At 38.9% G+C, this 14,796-nt stretch overlaps 1 protein-coding gene across 5 annotated transcripts in view; it reads right to left on the reverse strand.

Annotated features, from left to right (window-relative positions):
- NEIL3 (nei like DNA glycosylase 3) overlaps positions 1 to 14,796 on the reverse strand; it is a 389,514-nt gene that overhangs the window by 15,109 nt on the left and 359,609 nt on the right. For 4 of the 5 annotated variants that reach the window (XM_067022467.1, XM_067022468.1, XM_067022466.1 and 1 more), the window contains 4 exons: positions 9,473 to 9,607; positions 8,949 to 9,162; positions 5,894 to 5,968; positions 4,142 to 4,308 (listed from right to left, as the gene is read on the reverse strand). In XM_067022467.1, coding sequence (XP_066878568.1) covers positions 4,142 to 4,308; positions 5,894 to 5,968; positions 8,949 to 9,162; positions 9,473 to 9,607 — 591 coding nt within the window. Of the gene's footprint in view, positions 1 to 601; positions 2,954 to 4,141; positions 4,309 to 5,893; positions 5,969 to 8,948; positions 9,163 to 9,472; positions 9,608 to 14,796 lie in introns of those variants that run through there. The other variant, XM_059049081.2, reaches the window with a different exon arrangement.

A 14,796-nucleotide genomic window follows, 5' to 3' on the forward strand; every position in this document is an offset into this window, starting at 1 on the left:
TAAATAATGTCTGCTCATTTATTTAGCCAAAATTCTGTTTTTTAACATCTTTATTGGAGTATAATTGCTTTACAACGGTGTGTTAGTTTCTGCTGTATAACAAAGTGAATCAACTATACGCATACATATAGCCCCATATCCCCTCCCTCTTGCATCTCCCTCCCTCCCTCCCTATCCCACCCCTCTAGGTGGTCACAAAGCACCGAGCTGATCTCCCTGTGCTACGCGGCTGCTTCCCGCTAGCTATCTGTTTTACATTTGGTAGTGTATGTATGTCCATGTTACTCTCTCACTTCGTCCCAGCTTACCCTTCCCCGTCCCCGTGTCCTCAAGTCCATTCTCTACGTCTACATCTTTATTCCTGTCCTGACCCTAAGTTCATCAGAAGCTTTTTTTTTTTTTTTTTTAGATTCCACATATATGTGTTAGCATACAGTATTTGTTTTTCTCTTTCTGACTTACTTCACCCTGTATTACAGACTCTAGGTCCATCCACCTCACTACAAATAACTCAATTTTGTTTCTTTTTATGGCTGAGTAATTTATCCATTCATCTGTCGATGCACACTTAGGTTACTTCCATGTCCTGGCTATCGTAAATAGAGCTGCAATGAACTTTGTGGTACATGACTCTTTTTGATTATGATTTCTCAGGGTATATGCCCAGTAGTGGGATTGCTGGGTCATATGGTAGTTCTATTTTTAGTTTTTTAAGGCACCTCCATACTGTTCTCCACAGTGGCTGTATCAATTTACACTCCCACCGACAGTGCAAGAAGGTTTCCTTTCCTCCACACCCTCTCCAGCATTTATTCTTTGTAGATTTTTTGATGATGGCCATTCTGACTGGTGTGAGGTGACACCTCATTGTAGTTTTGATTTGCATTTCTCTAATGATTAGTGATGTTGAGCAGCTTTTCATGTATTTGTTGGCAATCTGTATATCTTCTTTGGAGAAATGTCTATTTAGGTCTTCCGCCCATTATTGGATTGGGTTATTTGTTTTTTTGATATTGAGCTGCATGAGCTGCTTGTATATTTTGGAGATTAATCCTTTGCTGCTTTGTTTGCACATATTTTCTCCCATTCTGAGGGTTGTCTTTTTGTCTTGTTTATGGTTTCCTCTGCTGTGCAAAAGCTTTTAAGTTTCATTAGGTTCCATTTGTTTATTTTTGTTTTTATTTCCATTTCTCTAGGAGATGGGTCAAAAAGGATCTTGCTGTGATGTATGTCATAGAGTGTTCTACCTATATTTTCCTCTAAGAGTTTTATAGTGTCTGGCCTTACATTTAGGTCTTTAATCCATCTTGAGCTTATTTTTGTGTATGGTGTTAGGGAGTGTTCTAATTTCATTCTTCTACATGCAGCTGTCCAGTGTTCCCAGCACCACTTATTGAAGAGGCTGTCTTTTCTCCATTGTATATTCTTGCCCACTTTATCAAACATAAGGTGACGATATGTGCATGGGTTCATCTCTGGGCTCTCTATCCTGTTCCATTGATCTATATTTCTGTTTTTGTGCCACTACTATACTGTCTTGATTACTGTAGCTTTGTAGTATTGTCTGAAGTCAGGGAGCCTGATTCCTCCAGCTCCGTTTTTCTTTCCCAAGATTGCTTTGGCTATTCGGAGTCTTTTGTGTTTCCATACAAATTGTGAAATTTTTTGTTCTACTACTGTGAAAAATGTCACTGGTAGTTGATAGGGATTGCATTGAATCTGTAGATTGCTTTGGGTAGTATAGTCATTTTCACAATGCTGATTCTTCCAATCCAAGAACATGGTATATCTCTCCATCTGCTGGTATCATCTTTAATTTCTTTCATCATTGTCTTATAGTTTTCTGCATACAGGTCTTTTGTCTCCTTAAGTAGGTTTATTCCTAGGTATTTTACTCTTTTTGTTGCAATGGTAAGTGGGAGTGTTTCCTTAATTTCTCTTTCAGATTTTTAATGATTAGTGTATAGGAATGCAGGAGATTTCTGTGCATTAATTTTGTATCCTGCTACTCTACCAAATTCATTGATTAGCTCTAATAGTTTGTATGTTATTTGCTGCTTCTTCCTTGCTGCTTTCAATATTTTTTCTTTGTATTTAATTTTTGATAGTTTCATTAATAATTCTCGGTGTGTTTCTCTTTGGGTTTATCCCATATGGTACTCTCTGTGTTTCCTGGACTTGATTGACTATTTCCTTTCCGATGTTAGGGAAGTTTTTGACTATAATCTCTTCAAATATTTTCTCAACCCCCTTTTTTTCTCTTCTTCTGGGACCACTATAATTCGAATGTTGGTTTGTTTAATGTTGTCCCAGAGGTCTCTTGAGACTGTCTTCAATTCTTTTGTTTTTTCTTTTCTGCTTTCTGGCAGTTATTTCCACCGTTTTATCTTCTAGCTCACTTATCTGTTCTTCTGCCTCAGTTATTCTGCTATTGGTTCCTTCTAGAATATTTTTCATTTCAGTAATTGTGTTGTTCATCACCGTTTGTTTGCTCTTTACTTCTTCTAGATTCTTGGTAAGTGTTTCTTGCAGTTTCTCCAGTTTGTTTCCCAGATTTTGGAGCATCTTTACTAGCACTACTCTGAACTCTTTTTCAGATAGGTTGCCTATTTCGTCTTCATTTATTTGGTCTTGTAGGTTTTTACCTTGCTCCTTCATTTGTAACATATGTTTCCGTGGTTTCATCTTTTTCTTTGGTTTGTTTCCTCTTTTTGATAGGTGGTGCTGTATTCCCGTCTTACTGGTTGTTTGGCCTGAGACGTCCAGCATTGGAGTATGCAGGCAGTTGGATAGATCCAGGTCTTGGTGCTGAGATGAGGACCTCCGGGAGGCCTTACTCCGATTAATATTCCCTGGGGTCTGAGGTTCTCTGTTAGTCCAGTGGTTTGGACTTGGAGCTTCCACCACAGCAGCTTGGTCCCGACCTCTGGCCTGAGAACCAACACCTCGCAAGCTTCGTGGTGTGGTTTAAAAAAAAAAAAAAAAAAAAAAAGAGAAAGAAAAAAAAAAAAGGAGCAGTACAATATCAAAGAATAAAAAACGAAATAAAATTAGAATGATAAAAAATACATTAAGAGAAATAAAAGTATAATTGAAACAACCGGTCACTGGGGGTTCCTCCCATCCCGTTAGGTGTCTGTGGTCTCCCACCAGTGCCTGGTAGGTGCCCTGGTTGTGCGGAGACGGAAATTCCGCATCCTCGTAGTCCACCATCTTGACCCCATCCCCCTATATCTTTAAAATAAACTTCAAATTACACTTTTTCTAAGAGGTTTTCCCAACCTTTTGTATACCTATAAACTTCTAACATCCCCCAAACTTTCGTAGCACTTTATCTGTTTCATGTCTGTACTGGTTATTTTGGCTTGTAATCACATATAGCTCAGCTCCTTTATATTGTTAATATTTCAGCCAGCCTTCGCCAAAGCGACCTATGGCCTCGTATCGGGGTAAGCGTACACTGTGGAAAAGGAAACTGTCAAAGCTTTGAGGACTACTGGACACTGGCTCTGAACTGACACTAACTCCGGGAGACCCAAAAGCGCCACTGTGCTCTGCCAGTTAGAGTAGGGGCTTGTGGAGCTCAGGTGATCAATGGGGTTTTAGTTCAAGTTCATCCCACAGTGGGTCCAGTGGGTCCCTGACTCCATCCCGTGGTCACTTCCCCAGCTCTGGAATGCAGAATGGGAACAGACTTACTCAGCCACTGGCTGAATCACCACACATGTGCTTAGTAAGTAGTTGGTTGTTTCACCAAGAAGACTGCAATTTTGTAAAGAGAGCTTGCTAATGTTTTATAATATTATTTCAAAAGCAAGAACTTTGGAAAATACTTGCATTTTTCCAATTATTGACAAAACTACACCTCCTGGTAATCACTTTACAAAATGAGATGAAAGTCAAAGCATGGATATTAACATCAAAGTTAAGAGATTTTCTACTGAATTCAGAAGAGGCTCATAAGTCATCTTCAGCTCATTCTGGTTTTTGGATGATATTATTTACTATTTCCTTCCAAGTGTTCAAATACTTGTGAGTTATTTTCTGTTCTTAATAGCCTGATAGCTATTCAACTATGTTCTCTTATTAACAGCGTTTTTGTTAGAGAATTAGGGCAAACAGGAAACTTTACATTTCTTACCATATGTCAACATGTTGAGGATTTTCCTTCTGACAGTGGGGACAGAAATATGTCATTCTCTTATTCTCCCCTAAGCGACACACAATTATTTTGCAGCAGCATTGACCACAATTAGGACGCTTGTAAACCTTATAGTGGTTGGAGACAGCAGATCCTGCTTTGTGGCACTAAAAACAAACAAACAAACATTACAATGTTATCTACAAAACAGCATTGAAAGATATATTCTTGAAAGTCATTTCTAAAAATAATTTGTTAAAAATGTACATGTTTATACATATGTCCTCATAATCTTTTCTTTCATCTGAGAAAAAGGTATTGACAAGATTCTGCAACATTTGTCAAATAAGATTTGTGTGAAATAATTAAGTCATTATTTTATAACTTATTAGTATTCAAAATTGTTCTCTGCATGGCTTTACCCTCCTATCTAAATGGGATATAAAAGTTCTATAATTTAAAATGTCTTTCATACTTTTAAGGTTTTTATAATTAAACATAATTACGTGGTTATAAGAAAAAGACTAGATTAGCTTTAAATCTGATTATTTTTAGAACACCGGAGCTGCTCACTTTGTTTCAACAGTCAAACAACTTATTCCTACGGAGAAGCACTTAACAAGATCATCTTCTCTGTTGACCTCAAAAGGGACAGCTTTTTGTTTTTAATTTTACAGATTCACTGAAAAAAGAAAAACTTAAATGCCATCTGAGCAGTGAACATGTTCTGTTTTGGCATAAGTTCTATTTCAAAAGACACTGATACTCTCTGTCACAGTTTTATTCTACTCACATACAATTCAAGCTCCTACAAAGAGAATGTTAGGGATTTACATCAGCAGTGTGAAAATTTAAAAGCCCAGAAATATGGTGGATCATATTACAAGCTGAAAATTACAGGAACAACCCATATTAATTTTAGCAAAGTATTGAAATGCCCATCTTAATCTGAGCAGAAAATGGGCAGGTGTCTGTAATCTTCTTTCCCTAGAAGAATAAGTGAGCATATGTAATATTAAAATAGCCATCCATACTCAGGACAGGTATGTAAAGCAAGAGGCTCATTAACACTTTAGGCCAATTAATGAAGAAGCCTACAATACCTGACTTTCTAACAGTAGTAAAAACAAACATTTTGAATACAGGAAATGGACTGTAGAGAAAAAAAAGACATATTTATGATACTTCATTTAAAGACAAAATGTGTTTCCTTAACTCTATATATGCATATATATGTATGTATACAACTTTGGAAATTTACAGTTTAGTGAGGACTTATTCTCAAAACAGTCTCTGTGGTAGATAGAGAAGTATTATTATCCCATTTTACAGATAAAGAAACTAAATCTAAATTCAGTTACCTAAATAATATTAACCACACTGATGGTTAAGTGGCAAAATATGATTGAAATGAAGTCTATATTTATCCCAAAGTACTGAATCTCTCTCTAGGCTAGCTATATGTTACTTTTATATATCCAAAATTAGAACAAGAGTCTAAATAAGTAAAATGCTACCATAGCTGTCCCCCAACTTAGTGTAAAGATAATTTAATATAATTAGAGTTAGACAAGTTTGGACCGACCTGTGACCTAAAATTTCAAGGTGTTAATTAGGCCCATAACGTGTCACTCTCCCCTACTGCACCTCTACGCTCTTACCACTAGATGGCCACATACAGCCTTGACATTTCTGGTGCAATCAAAGGGAAACAACTGACATTTTACATAGTTGAAAAATTTTTGCTCTTACCCTGTAAAAAAGAAGGCTGAAATCACGTATCATTTTCACGAGGTGATGTGTCTGTTCATCTGTTAACTGACAAACCTTAAAATAGAAAAACAACTCAGGAGAGTTTCATAATTTGTTCATTATTGTAGAAAAACAATACCACTTGCCAGTTCTACCTAAGAGAACTTGAAATAGATTTGAAATATATGCATCTCTTCTAAAACTCATATATCTATTATTCAGTGTTAGTAACAGTGTATATCTTTAAGTGATGGTACTACAGATAAAAAATACCATCCATTCTCCAACTTATTTACAAAACAGAAATAGACCCACAGACAGAGAAAACAAACTTATGGTTACCAAAGGGGCTAGCCGGGGTTGAGGTGGGAGATAAATTAGGACTCTGGGATTAATGGATATACACGACTACATAGAAAATAGATAAACAACAAGGACCTACTGTATAGCATGGGGAACTATACTCAGTATCTTTATTTTTTTTAAGATTTATATTTTTTTGATGTGGACCATGTTTATAGTCTTCACTGAATTTTTTACAATATTGCTTCTGTTTGATGTTTTGGTTTTTTGGCCACGAGGCATGTGGGATCTTAGCTCCCTGACCAGGGATCGAACCCGCACCCCCTGTATTGGAAGGCGAAGTCTTCCCCACTGGACCTCCAGGGACTCCCCCTCAGTATCTTTTAATAATCTATAATGGAAAAGATTCGGAAAAAGAATACATATACGTGTATAACTGAATCACTCTGCTGTACAGCTGAAACTAACACATTGTCCATTAACCATACCTCAATTTTAGAAAAATTCAAAAAGAGAAAAATACCATTCTTATAAACTTTAATTCTAAATTCAAATATTTATTGAATATCTATTCTGTACTGGACATCTTCAAAGTCCCAGCACTGCCTATCAGCCACCTTGAGAAGTCCTGCAAGAGAAAAAGGAGAGGAAAAGCAAAGACCAGAAAGAAGGGACAAACAGGTACAGGAGTAGATGATCAGCACGGTCACTACCAAGCTTTAAAAAGATATGAATTTATAGACACGCTTTAATATTCAAGCACTTGTTAACACATGGACGAACTCAGAAACAGACCTTGCTGAAGAATTTTTTTGTGACACGGCCTAGCATAAACCTCAGGGTCATCCTCTGCAGAATTCAGTATCATTTGGCACATGTAGTTTCAATAGTAATTCCAGAAGAAATTCTGAAGACTCACCTTTGTTGTGTGTATATGAATACATATGTACATCTTTATACAACGGAAACAGATTTATCAGTGCCTATAAAATCTAAAACCATCTAATCAACATAATCCTTCTAAAAGTATTATCTATTTTTTCCTTTATTTAAAGTTTAAAACATATGTACTTCTCAAATTCATTTATTACTTACCACATCTTACGTACTACGTTCAGTCACATCTTAAAAGGCTAGATCATACTTTTTCAATCGTTGAGCGTGTGCTTTTAGGGGGCTAATAGCTAAGCTTCAGAAATATTAATTTTTAACCCCCTCACGCATTACGGCCAAACGATCTTTACTAGATGAACGGCCGGCTGGACGTACTGATAAAAAGTAAATTGTCAGTTTATCAAAGATAACAATGTTCTGGTCAACAACACTCTGGGTACTTTTTTCAAAAACATTTTCCATAGAGTTCTAGATGATTTCTAAAAGCTCATAAGCTCCTTCGTGTTAAAATTCTGTTTTATTATTCCCGTATTACACAAATTTGACAAGCTTGTTCCAAGTGTCAAAAAACAGAACCAAATCTACACCAATTATTAACTGGTTTCTTTGAAAACTTACTTCCTACTGATCTGAATTTTATAAAAACTCTCTGGGAAGCAATTACACAAAATACATAGGTACCTTCGGAATCACGTAAAAGATGGTTTAGTTAATAGAGACTATTTGGGTCTGGATAAAAGCCCTGATGTAGCTTTCTTCCCTGGAAACTAAAATATATGTATCCTTCCACCTGAGTTTGAGTTCTAACTGCTCCGACCTTCTCACAGCTTGGTCCTATTAATCACCGTTCTTATTTATTTATTTTTTTTCCCAACATATAAATAAGTTCATGTCACTCCTGTTGAAGAACAAGAAAAAAAAAAAACAACCCTAAAAATCCAGTTCTTGTCCCAACTTCTCCATCCAGCAGTCTAATATTTTCCCTTCGCTCCAATCTAAGCTATTTTTTTTTTTTTTTTTTTTTTTTTTTTGCGGTATGCGGGCCTCTCACTGTTGTGGCCTCTCCCGTTGCGGAGCACAGGCTCCAGACACGCAGGCCTAGCGGCCATGGCTCACGGGCTTAGCTGCTCCGCGGCATGTGGGATCTTCCCGGACCAGGGCACGAACCCGTGTCTCATGCATCGGCAGGCGGATTCTCAACCACTGCGCCACCAGGGAAGCCCCAATCTAAGCTATTTTAACAATTACTCTAAGTTTTGTTTCCATTTCCTCACCAATCACTTATTCCTTATTCTCTGCTACCTGACTACCATTCTTACCAATCCACCAAAACAGCATTTCCTAATGTCATGAAGAGGTACAAAGAGGAATAGATGAGTGTGTGTAGAGTGTGAATTTAATATGCCAGATTGTAAAAGAAAGTTGTGAGCTGAGCTCTTTCATACATTCAACAAATACTTCTTTAATGCCTTCCAAATGCCAGACACTGTATCCTACATACTTGGATACATCAACGAACCAAACAGACACCTTCCTCCTAAGGGACTGTGTTCTAGCAGAAGTCAGATCCTAAACAACATATATGACAAGTAAGTATCGGGCTATATTTGAAGGTGATCGCTGGTGAGGAGAAAAATAAAAAGAAGGCAAGTTATGGAAGCCTGGGAAGCAGAAGCGGGTGGCAGGGATTCACACAGCAATTTACAAAGAGAGGCTGGGGTTGGCCTCACGGAGAAGCTGGCGTGAGCGAAGACGCCGAAGTCTGTCTGGGGAGAGTGGGTTACTGCCGTGCCGAGTTCAGCGTTCCACGCTGGTCCCTTCACAGTATTTAAAAATATAGAAATCATTTAAAACCTACTTTAACAGCAGGGTGGAGACCACTGTCAAAGAGAGCTTCATTTTTGATGATGTTTCCCACCCCGGGCAACACTTTCTGATCCAGTAACACGTCACATAGCATCCGTCCTCTCTGCTTTTTCACTTCACTTTCTGCTCTTGAGAAACTAAAGTTAGGTGAACATACATCTAATTCTTCCATCATTCTTATTCTCTGTTGGCTTTCTGCCGAGTTTCTACAGAAAGGAATAGAAGCCACATTAGTCATGTGCCTGGTTACAATTCACAAAGTGTCATTTAAAATGATCTCTGACATAAACATAAACCCTTTATGTTAACCAGCTTATAACAGTTACATAGCCAAACAATGATGACCCTAATAAAACATGTTATTTGAAGAATCTTTTAAAATGACGTTTTGTCAGTTATAAACTACTTTTAAAAATTTTGTTTATTTATTTATTTTCACCTGTGACATCCCAAACCCAACTGCAGAGCCAACTTTGCAGTTTTGCAGCTGAAGCAATTTTTAATTCAATCTTTTACCTGATTTCTACCGATGAGTCAAAGAAACAAATCAGGTCTTTGGTGAGCTGTACTTCAAAAACAGGAGAAAGTCCATTTTTATTTTTAGACTTAACTGGATTAATCACGAGGGAGCCTTTCATTCCAAAATGAATCCTAGAACAAAAGCAAACCCATCTTTGAGAGGCAGTAAGTGTATCACGCATGAAATGTTTGTTCCTTCACTTTTTGGAATAAAAGCAAACAAATGTTAGTCACAATAGACACTTCAAGGGCACAGCATGATAGCTAATATCATATTTTTCTGTTAATGGCTTTGTATCCTTATAAAACTAGATATGGCAATCATTTTTTCAACTCACAAAGAAAGTAAGTTCCTAGAGAAATAATAAGGCCCTGATAATAAGCCCAAGAAAACACACCCCCGTTCTCTTTTCTTGTCAGATGAGGTATCTTTTATTCACGCAACAATCTACTGTCTCTCAGCTTTTTCTCTGATTCAAAGGCTTGGGGTGAGATAAGGCTAAATTTAAATTGCCTGTAGTTGGTATTTTTTATGAATTCTACAAAGCCACCAACATTCACATTCCTTATTTCTAGCCACAGTAGATTGGAAATGTTTACCTATTCCAAAATGAGATCTATAGTTTAAGACACTTACTCTTTTCTACCCCCCTGCTTTGGGATAACACAGTGAAACAATTTTTTGCAAAATCTTTCATATTAAAAGAAAAGAGAACAAGTCAAAATGCTATTGTCTTCAATTCTTTTAGTTTCTTCTACCTTTGTATGTATTGGGAAGGGGGATTTATAAATATTTACGGTTAACTTGAAAGCCACAATGCAGTGATGAAAAATTCATAGCCTTTCAGTTTTTATAGGATTGATTAGCATGTCCAGTTTTAAAAAAAAGAAAAAAAAAGTGGTTTTACGAGACTTCTGATGAAGATCAGAAATGATTCTCAAGATGAAATATTGTTTTCTGCCTTTCAAATCCTTCTCCTTATAGCTTTGTTGAGTTAATAAATATAGCTCTTTTGGCAGCAAATGTTACTGCTCTGTGCTTCTAATTCCAAAGCACCATGTTATAGTATTGTACAAGGTTAACCAGTCTAACTTTAAAGATGTGGGTTTTAAACTCTGTGTGCCCTACTATCAATCATAAACGCATTTTACATGCCCCATAGTTCTTGACAGGAAAAATGTGTGCCTGTAAGTACTCCATAATTTAGCTTATGGAGGTTCAACGCCAGTGAAAGGTGTACCACTGTCATGCCCAGAAGCCATCATACCTAAAATCTTTTCGGCTGCACGGCTCCTGAAGTGGATTCTAAATCACTTTCTATAATGAAACTGCACCTACATATAAAATCTCAAAGGTTAAGTAAGACCCAATTCAAATGCAGGGGTAGCCCCAGTAAGAACCCCAAATCAAATAAGTATGCCTTTTTTTTGGTCTTATAAATCTATTCGGGGGAAATGTGCATAAAAATAACTATTTTTATAATAAATAAATTTTATTTTTATGAATTTTTATGAAATAGAAAAATGTTATGAAAACTGAGCCCCAATAAACCAATAAATTTTGTGTTTATTATTAAGTACCCTTTATCTTAAACCAAGAAAAACATATCAGTACCATGAAAATTTTCAAGGCACAGGAAATACCTGTTCTGTTATAACAAGTTTCATACTGATGTTTTATCAACTCGGACGCCTGCCCCTATTAACATTTGCATTCCAGAGTCAGATTTGCTTTCCAAGATCCCTCATTATTATCAAGCCAGTTTAGGAAGGTTTTGTTAGAGCCTTATTTCTATCTCTTGATCCTCTCAAGCTCCATCCACTCCGAATCCAACTGGTTACCTGAGACCATTCACTCTGCATACATGACCACCTGCCCACATGACCATACATGACCACCAGCCAATCAGCTGGTTGATTGGCTTCTCGGCGTCTCCCTCAAAGGCACCAATTTCCCCTCCAGGGTTGCTTTTCCTAGCTTTAGGGAACAACCAGGGACTCCCAGTAACTGAGCAGGTCCCTGGAGCGATCTGGCCAAAGGCCATCTCCTTTTTTACGTTCATACCATAAAGTCCAGGATGCAGACCAAGGAGAGTACAGTCGGGCCCCGAGGCTTATGAGGGTCTTAATGGCGCCTTCAGAGGGCAATGCTCGCCACAATCTGCCTCTAGGCACGAGGCAGGGAATCAACTTTGGTGCAGACCCACCCACCCCACCCCACCCGCGGTGATACGCGAGGCACCAGTCCCACGCGAGAGAGCAAGGAAACTCTCTGACCTAAGGCCACCCACACAGCGAAGGAACCATGGCTGCCTCAGGGAGGAGAGGGGCAGTAGCCTTGAGAAAACTGCAGCCCTGAGGCCCACACGCTCAGGGCCTGCCCCAAATTAAAGCTGGTCTGGAAGAAACAAGAACCTCTGTCTCCCCAGCACGAACCTCTCCCTGAGTAACAGGCAACAGCAGTCTCCCACCGGGGGGCTGGGGGGCCTGAGTGTGGAGAGACTCCCTTAGGACCGGAATACGCAGGCTGGGTTGTCAGTAGGTAGCTGACTAAAAAAAAACGATGATGATACACCCACAGAGTAGAACACTTTGTGCACATTAAAAATAATAATGTACAGTTGTTTTTTTTTTTTTTGCGGTACGCGGGCCTCTCGCTGTTGTGGCCTCTCCCGTTGCGGAGCACAGGCTCCGGACGCGCAGGCTCAGCGGCCACGGCTCACGCGCCCAGCTGCTCCGCGGCACGTGGGATCCTCCCGGACCGGGGCACGAACCCGCGTCCCCTGCATCGGCAGGCGGACTCTCAACCACTGCGCCACCAGGGAAGCCCAATAATGTACATTTTGACACTGACCAACGCCATACGCATGTTATGTAAAAGGGAAAAATATAAATTAAAATTCCTATTTATATAAAAATCATAACATGCAACATCATGTTATAATTCATGCATATGTAATATAAACTATATATGGTATATATACAATTTATATTTTATCTATGATATTCACAAAAACTGTTGAGTGTTTTCTTTTTAACAGTAGTAATTACGGGTGGTACTTTTTCCTTTAGATATTTTGGGACTATCTTAAGGTTTTACAATTGGCTTATATATTACTTTAAAATATGGGAAAAACTGCAATAAAATGATGTGTACTGTGAAAAGAAGCAAGAAAAGGAAAGCGGCAGAACTAGTGACCCTGTAGGCTGTCAGGTGCAGAAGGGAACGTAAATGACTGCGGTAGAGATTTCCATATTTTCTCCAGTTACACACGAAAGCATTACGGTAATTGAAATACAAAACAAAAGCTACTATTTAAAAAATTAAAAATATGTATTTTTCTACCTGTAGATTACTTTGATGGTCAGTTTTCTTAAATTGCAAGAGGCAGGGACCCAACTCGAAAAGTGTGGGCATCGAGGGGTATGTGGCAGCTTACGGAGTCTCGGGAAGGCTGCAGAATCACACTGCAGAAAGGCAAGAATGCGGCTGGACCTCAGGAACAGAGGGAACGAGGGGCTACAATTCCTCCGGGATTCTCCCTGCGTTATGGAGGCGGGCTGTATTTTCCATCGCCTTGTCTTTCCGGACAAGCCAAAGGCCACCTACAAGTCGTAAGGCCTCACAGCCCCAGCTTTCCTCCATCACAGACAGCCTAATCCGCCTCAGCTCCAGCTGACAAAGCTCACAAGAGAACTCGGGCTGACCCAATCCAACATGTAGGAGAGAAAGTTAAGTCCGGTTATGCTAAATTCAACTTGAATTCTTTGGTTCCCGTGACCAGATGGTCAGTTTCCAGAGGAAATGCTGTCCCCAAAAGATCAGTGGGCGTGTTGGACAAACAGCAGGTATATTCACTACTCTAACGTGTACAAGCTCACTTGGAGTCCTCGTAACACTCCAGCTTGTCCCAACACGTTATGGGACAGACTACAACACTGTGTTTCAGCTCTAAGACCCTCTTGTAAGTAGCATAGCATGGATTCCTTAAAGACTTTTCAGCAAACCAGAAAGAACTGTCACATCATCTCCTGCATTTCTCTTTAGAGGATCATATCACTCAAGCTCCAATAAATTACAAAATTGATTACGTATAATGCTTCACTAAAATGGCAAAGCCGCCAAAATATTTCAGATACAGTTTCTGGTCTCTGAGTATGCACGTAATTGCAAACAACTGGAGTCGCATAAACCATAAGTTGCAAACACCAAAGTGTTTTTAGAAAAGATATTCATTTAAAATATGTGTATATATATAAGTTCATGATATAAGCTGCGTTCATTTTGACTGAAAATAGCAGCTTGTAGGATGGGCATGTCTGGGTGAACAGTTACAAATATATGCACACATAGTACCGGCAATACATGCGTTCATGGTTAATAGAGATTCTATTCGGTAGTGGGATTGTGAAGGTATAAACGTATTCTTGGTTGTTCATTGTTTCTCAGTTTGCTCTAATGAGTATTTGATACATATTTACAAAAAATTAAACACGGCTCTTTTTTTTTTGTTGTTACAGATGAAGAGCTTCTATAAAGTGCTCAGAAAGAGTATAGGTATTAATCACACCTAACAGCACATCTGTGCTCCTAAAATAAACGTTTATCAAATCATTTTTATTGTTTTCTGGCACAATTCCGAGCACTTTGATACATCTTTTAGCAACAGAAATAGTCACTGTCTAATTTGTATCTTTCTGAAGTGTGGATTTTACGTGGCAGATTCTCTTCCAGAGGGCTAGGCCTGTATTCTACCTTCATAACAAATGAATCCCAGGAAGATTCATGGCCTGGCCTACAAGATGTACTAAGTGCACGGGCAATTTTAGTTGTGAGACGCTGCCTACTGAGGGAAAACTGTGATCATTAAGCACGTTTCCTACCTTCTCGGCTTTCTAAAGAGCAGACCAGCCTGGTGGGGAGGAAACAGAGGTCAGAAGCGAAGACGACATTTCTATCTCACGCTCACAGACTTGCAGCCTCACACAGGACCCCACTTCTCTGACACTGTCATCCATTCTCCCAAGAAGCACAGGTTAGGAGAGCATTTTTGTAACTTATGTTATATTGTGAAAGGGAATGCAGGCGATTTTAGGTTGTTCACTTCATATTCGAAGAGCTGATCTGCCAGTGACCTTGAACTGTTACGTCACAGAGTAGTCAAGGCTGTAGGAAGCGCACTGCTCCCCACCCGCACCCTGAGACACGCACTCGCCAGGGATGGGACTGGTTACTTAGTGTGAGGAAACAACTGCCCTTGTTTGGAACTTCACGGAACACTTGCTGACAGCTCTGCACTGAGCAGTGATTCCCCCCTATC

This window comes from Kogia breviceps, chromosome 20 (genome assembly GCF_026419965.1).
Source record: "Kogia breviceps isolate mKogBre1 chromosome 20, mKogBre1 haplotype 1, whole genome shotgun sequence".
Lineage (NCBI taxonomy): Eukaryota > Metazoa > Chordata > Mammalia > Artiodactyla > Physeteridae > Kogia > Kogia breviceps.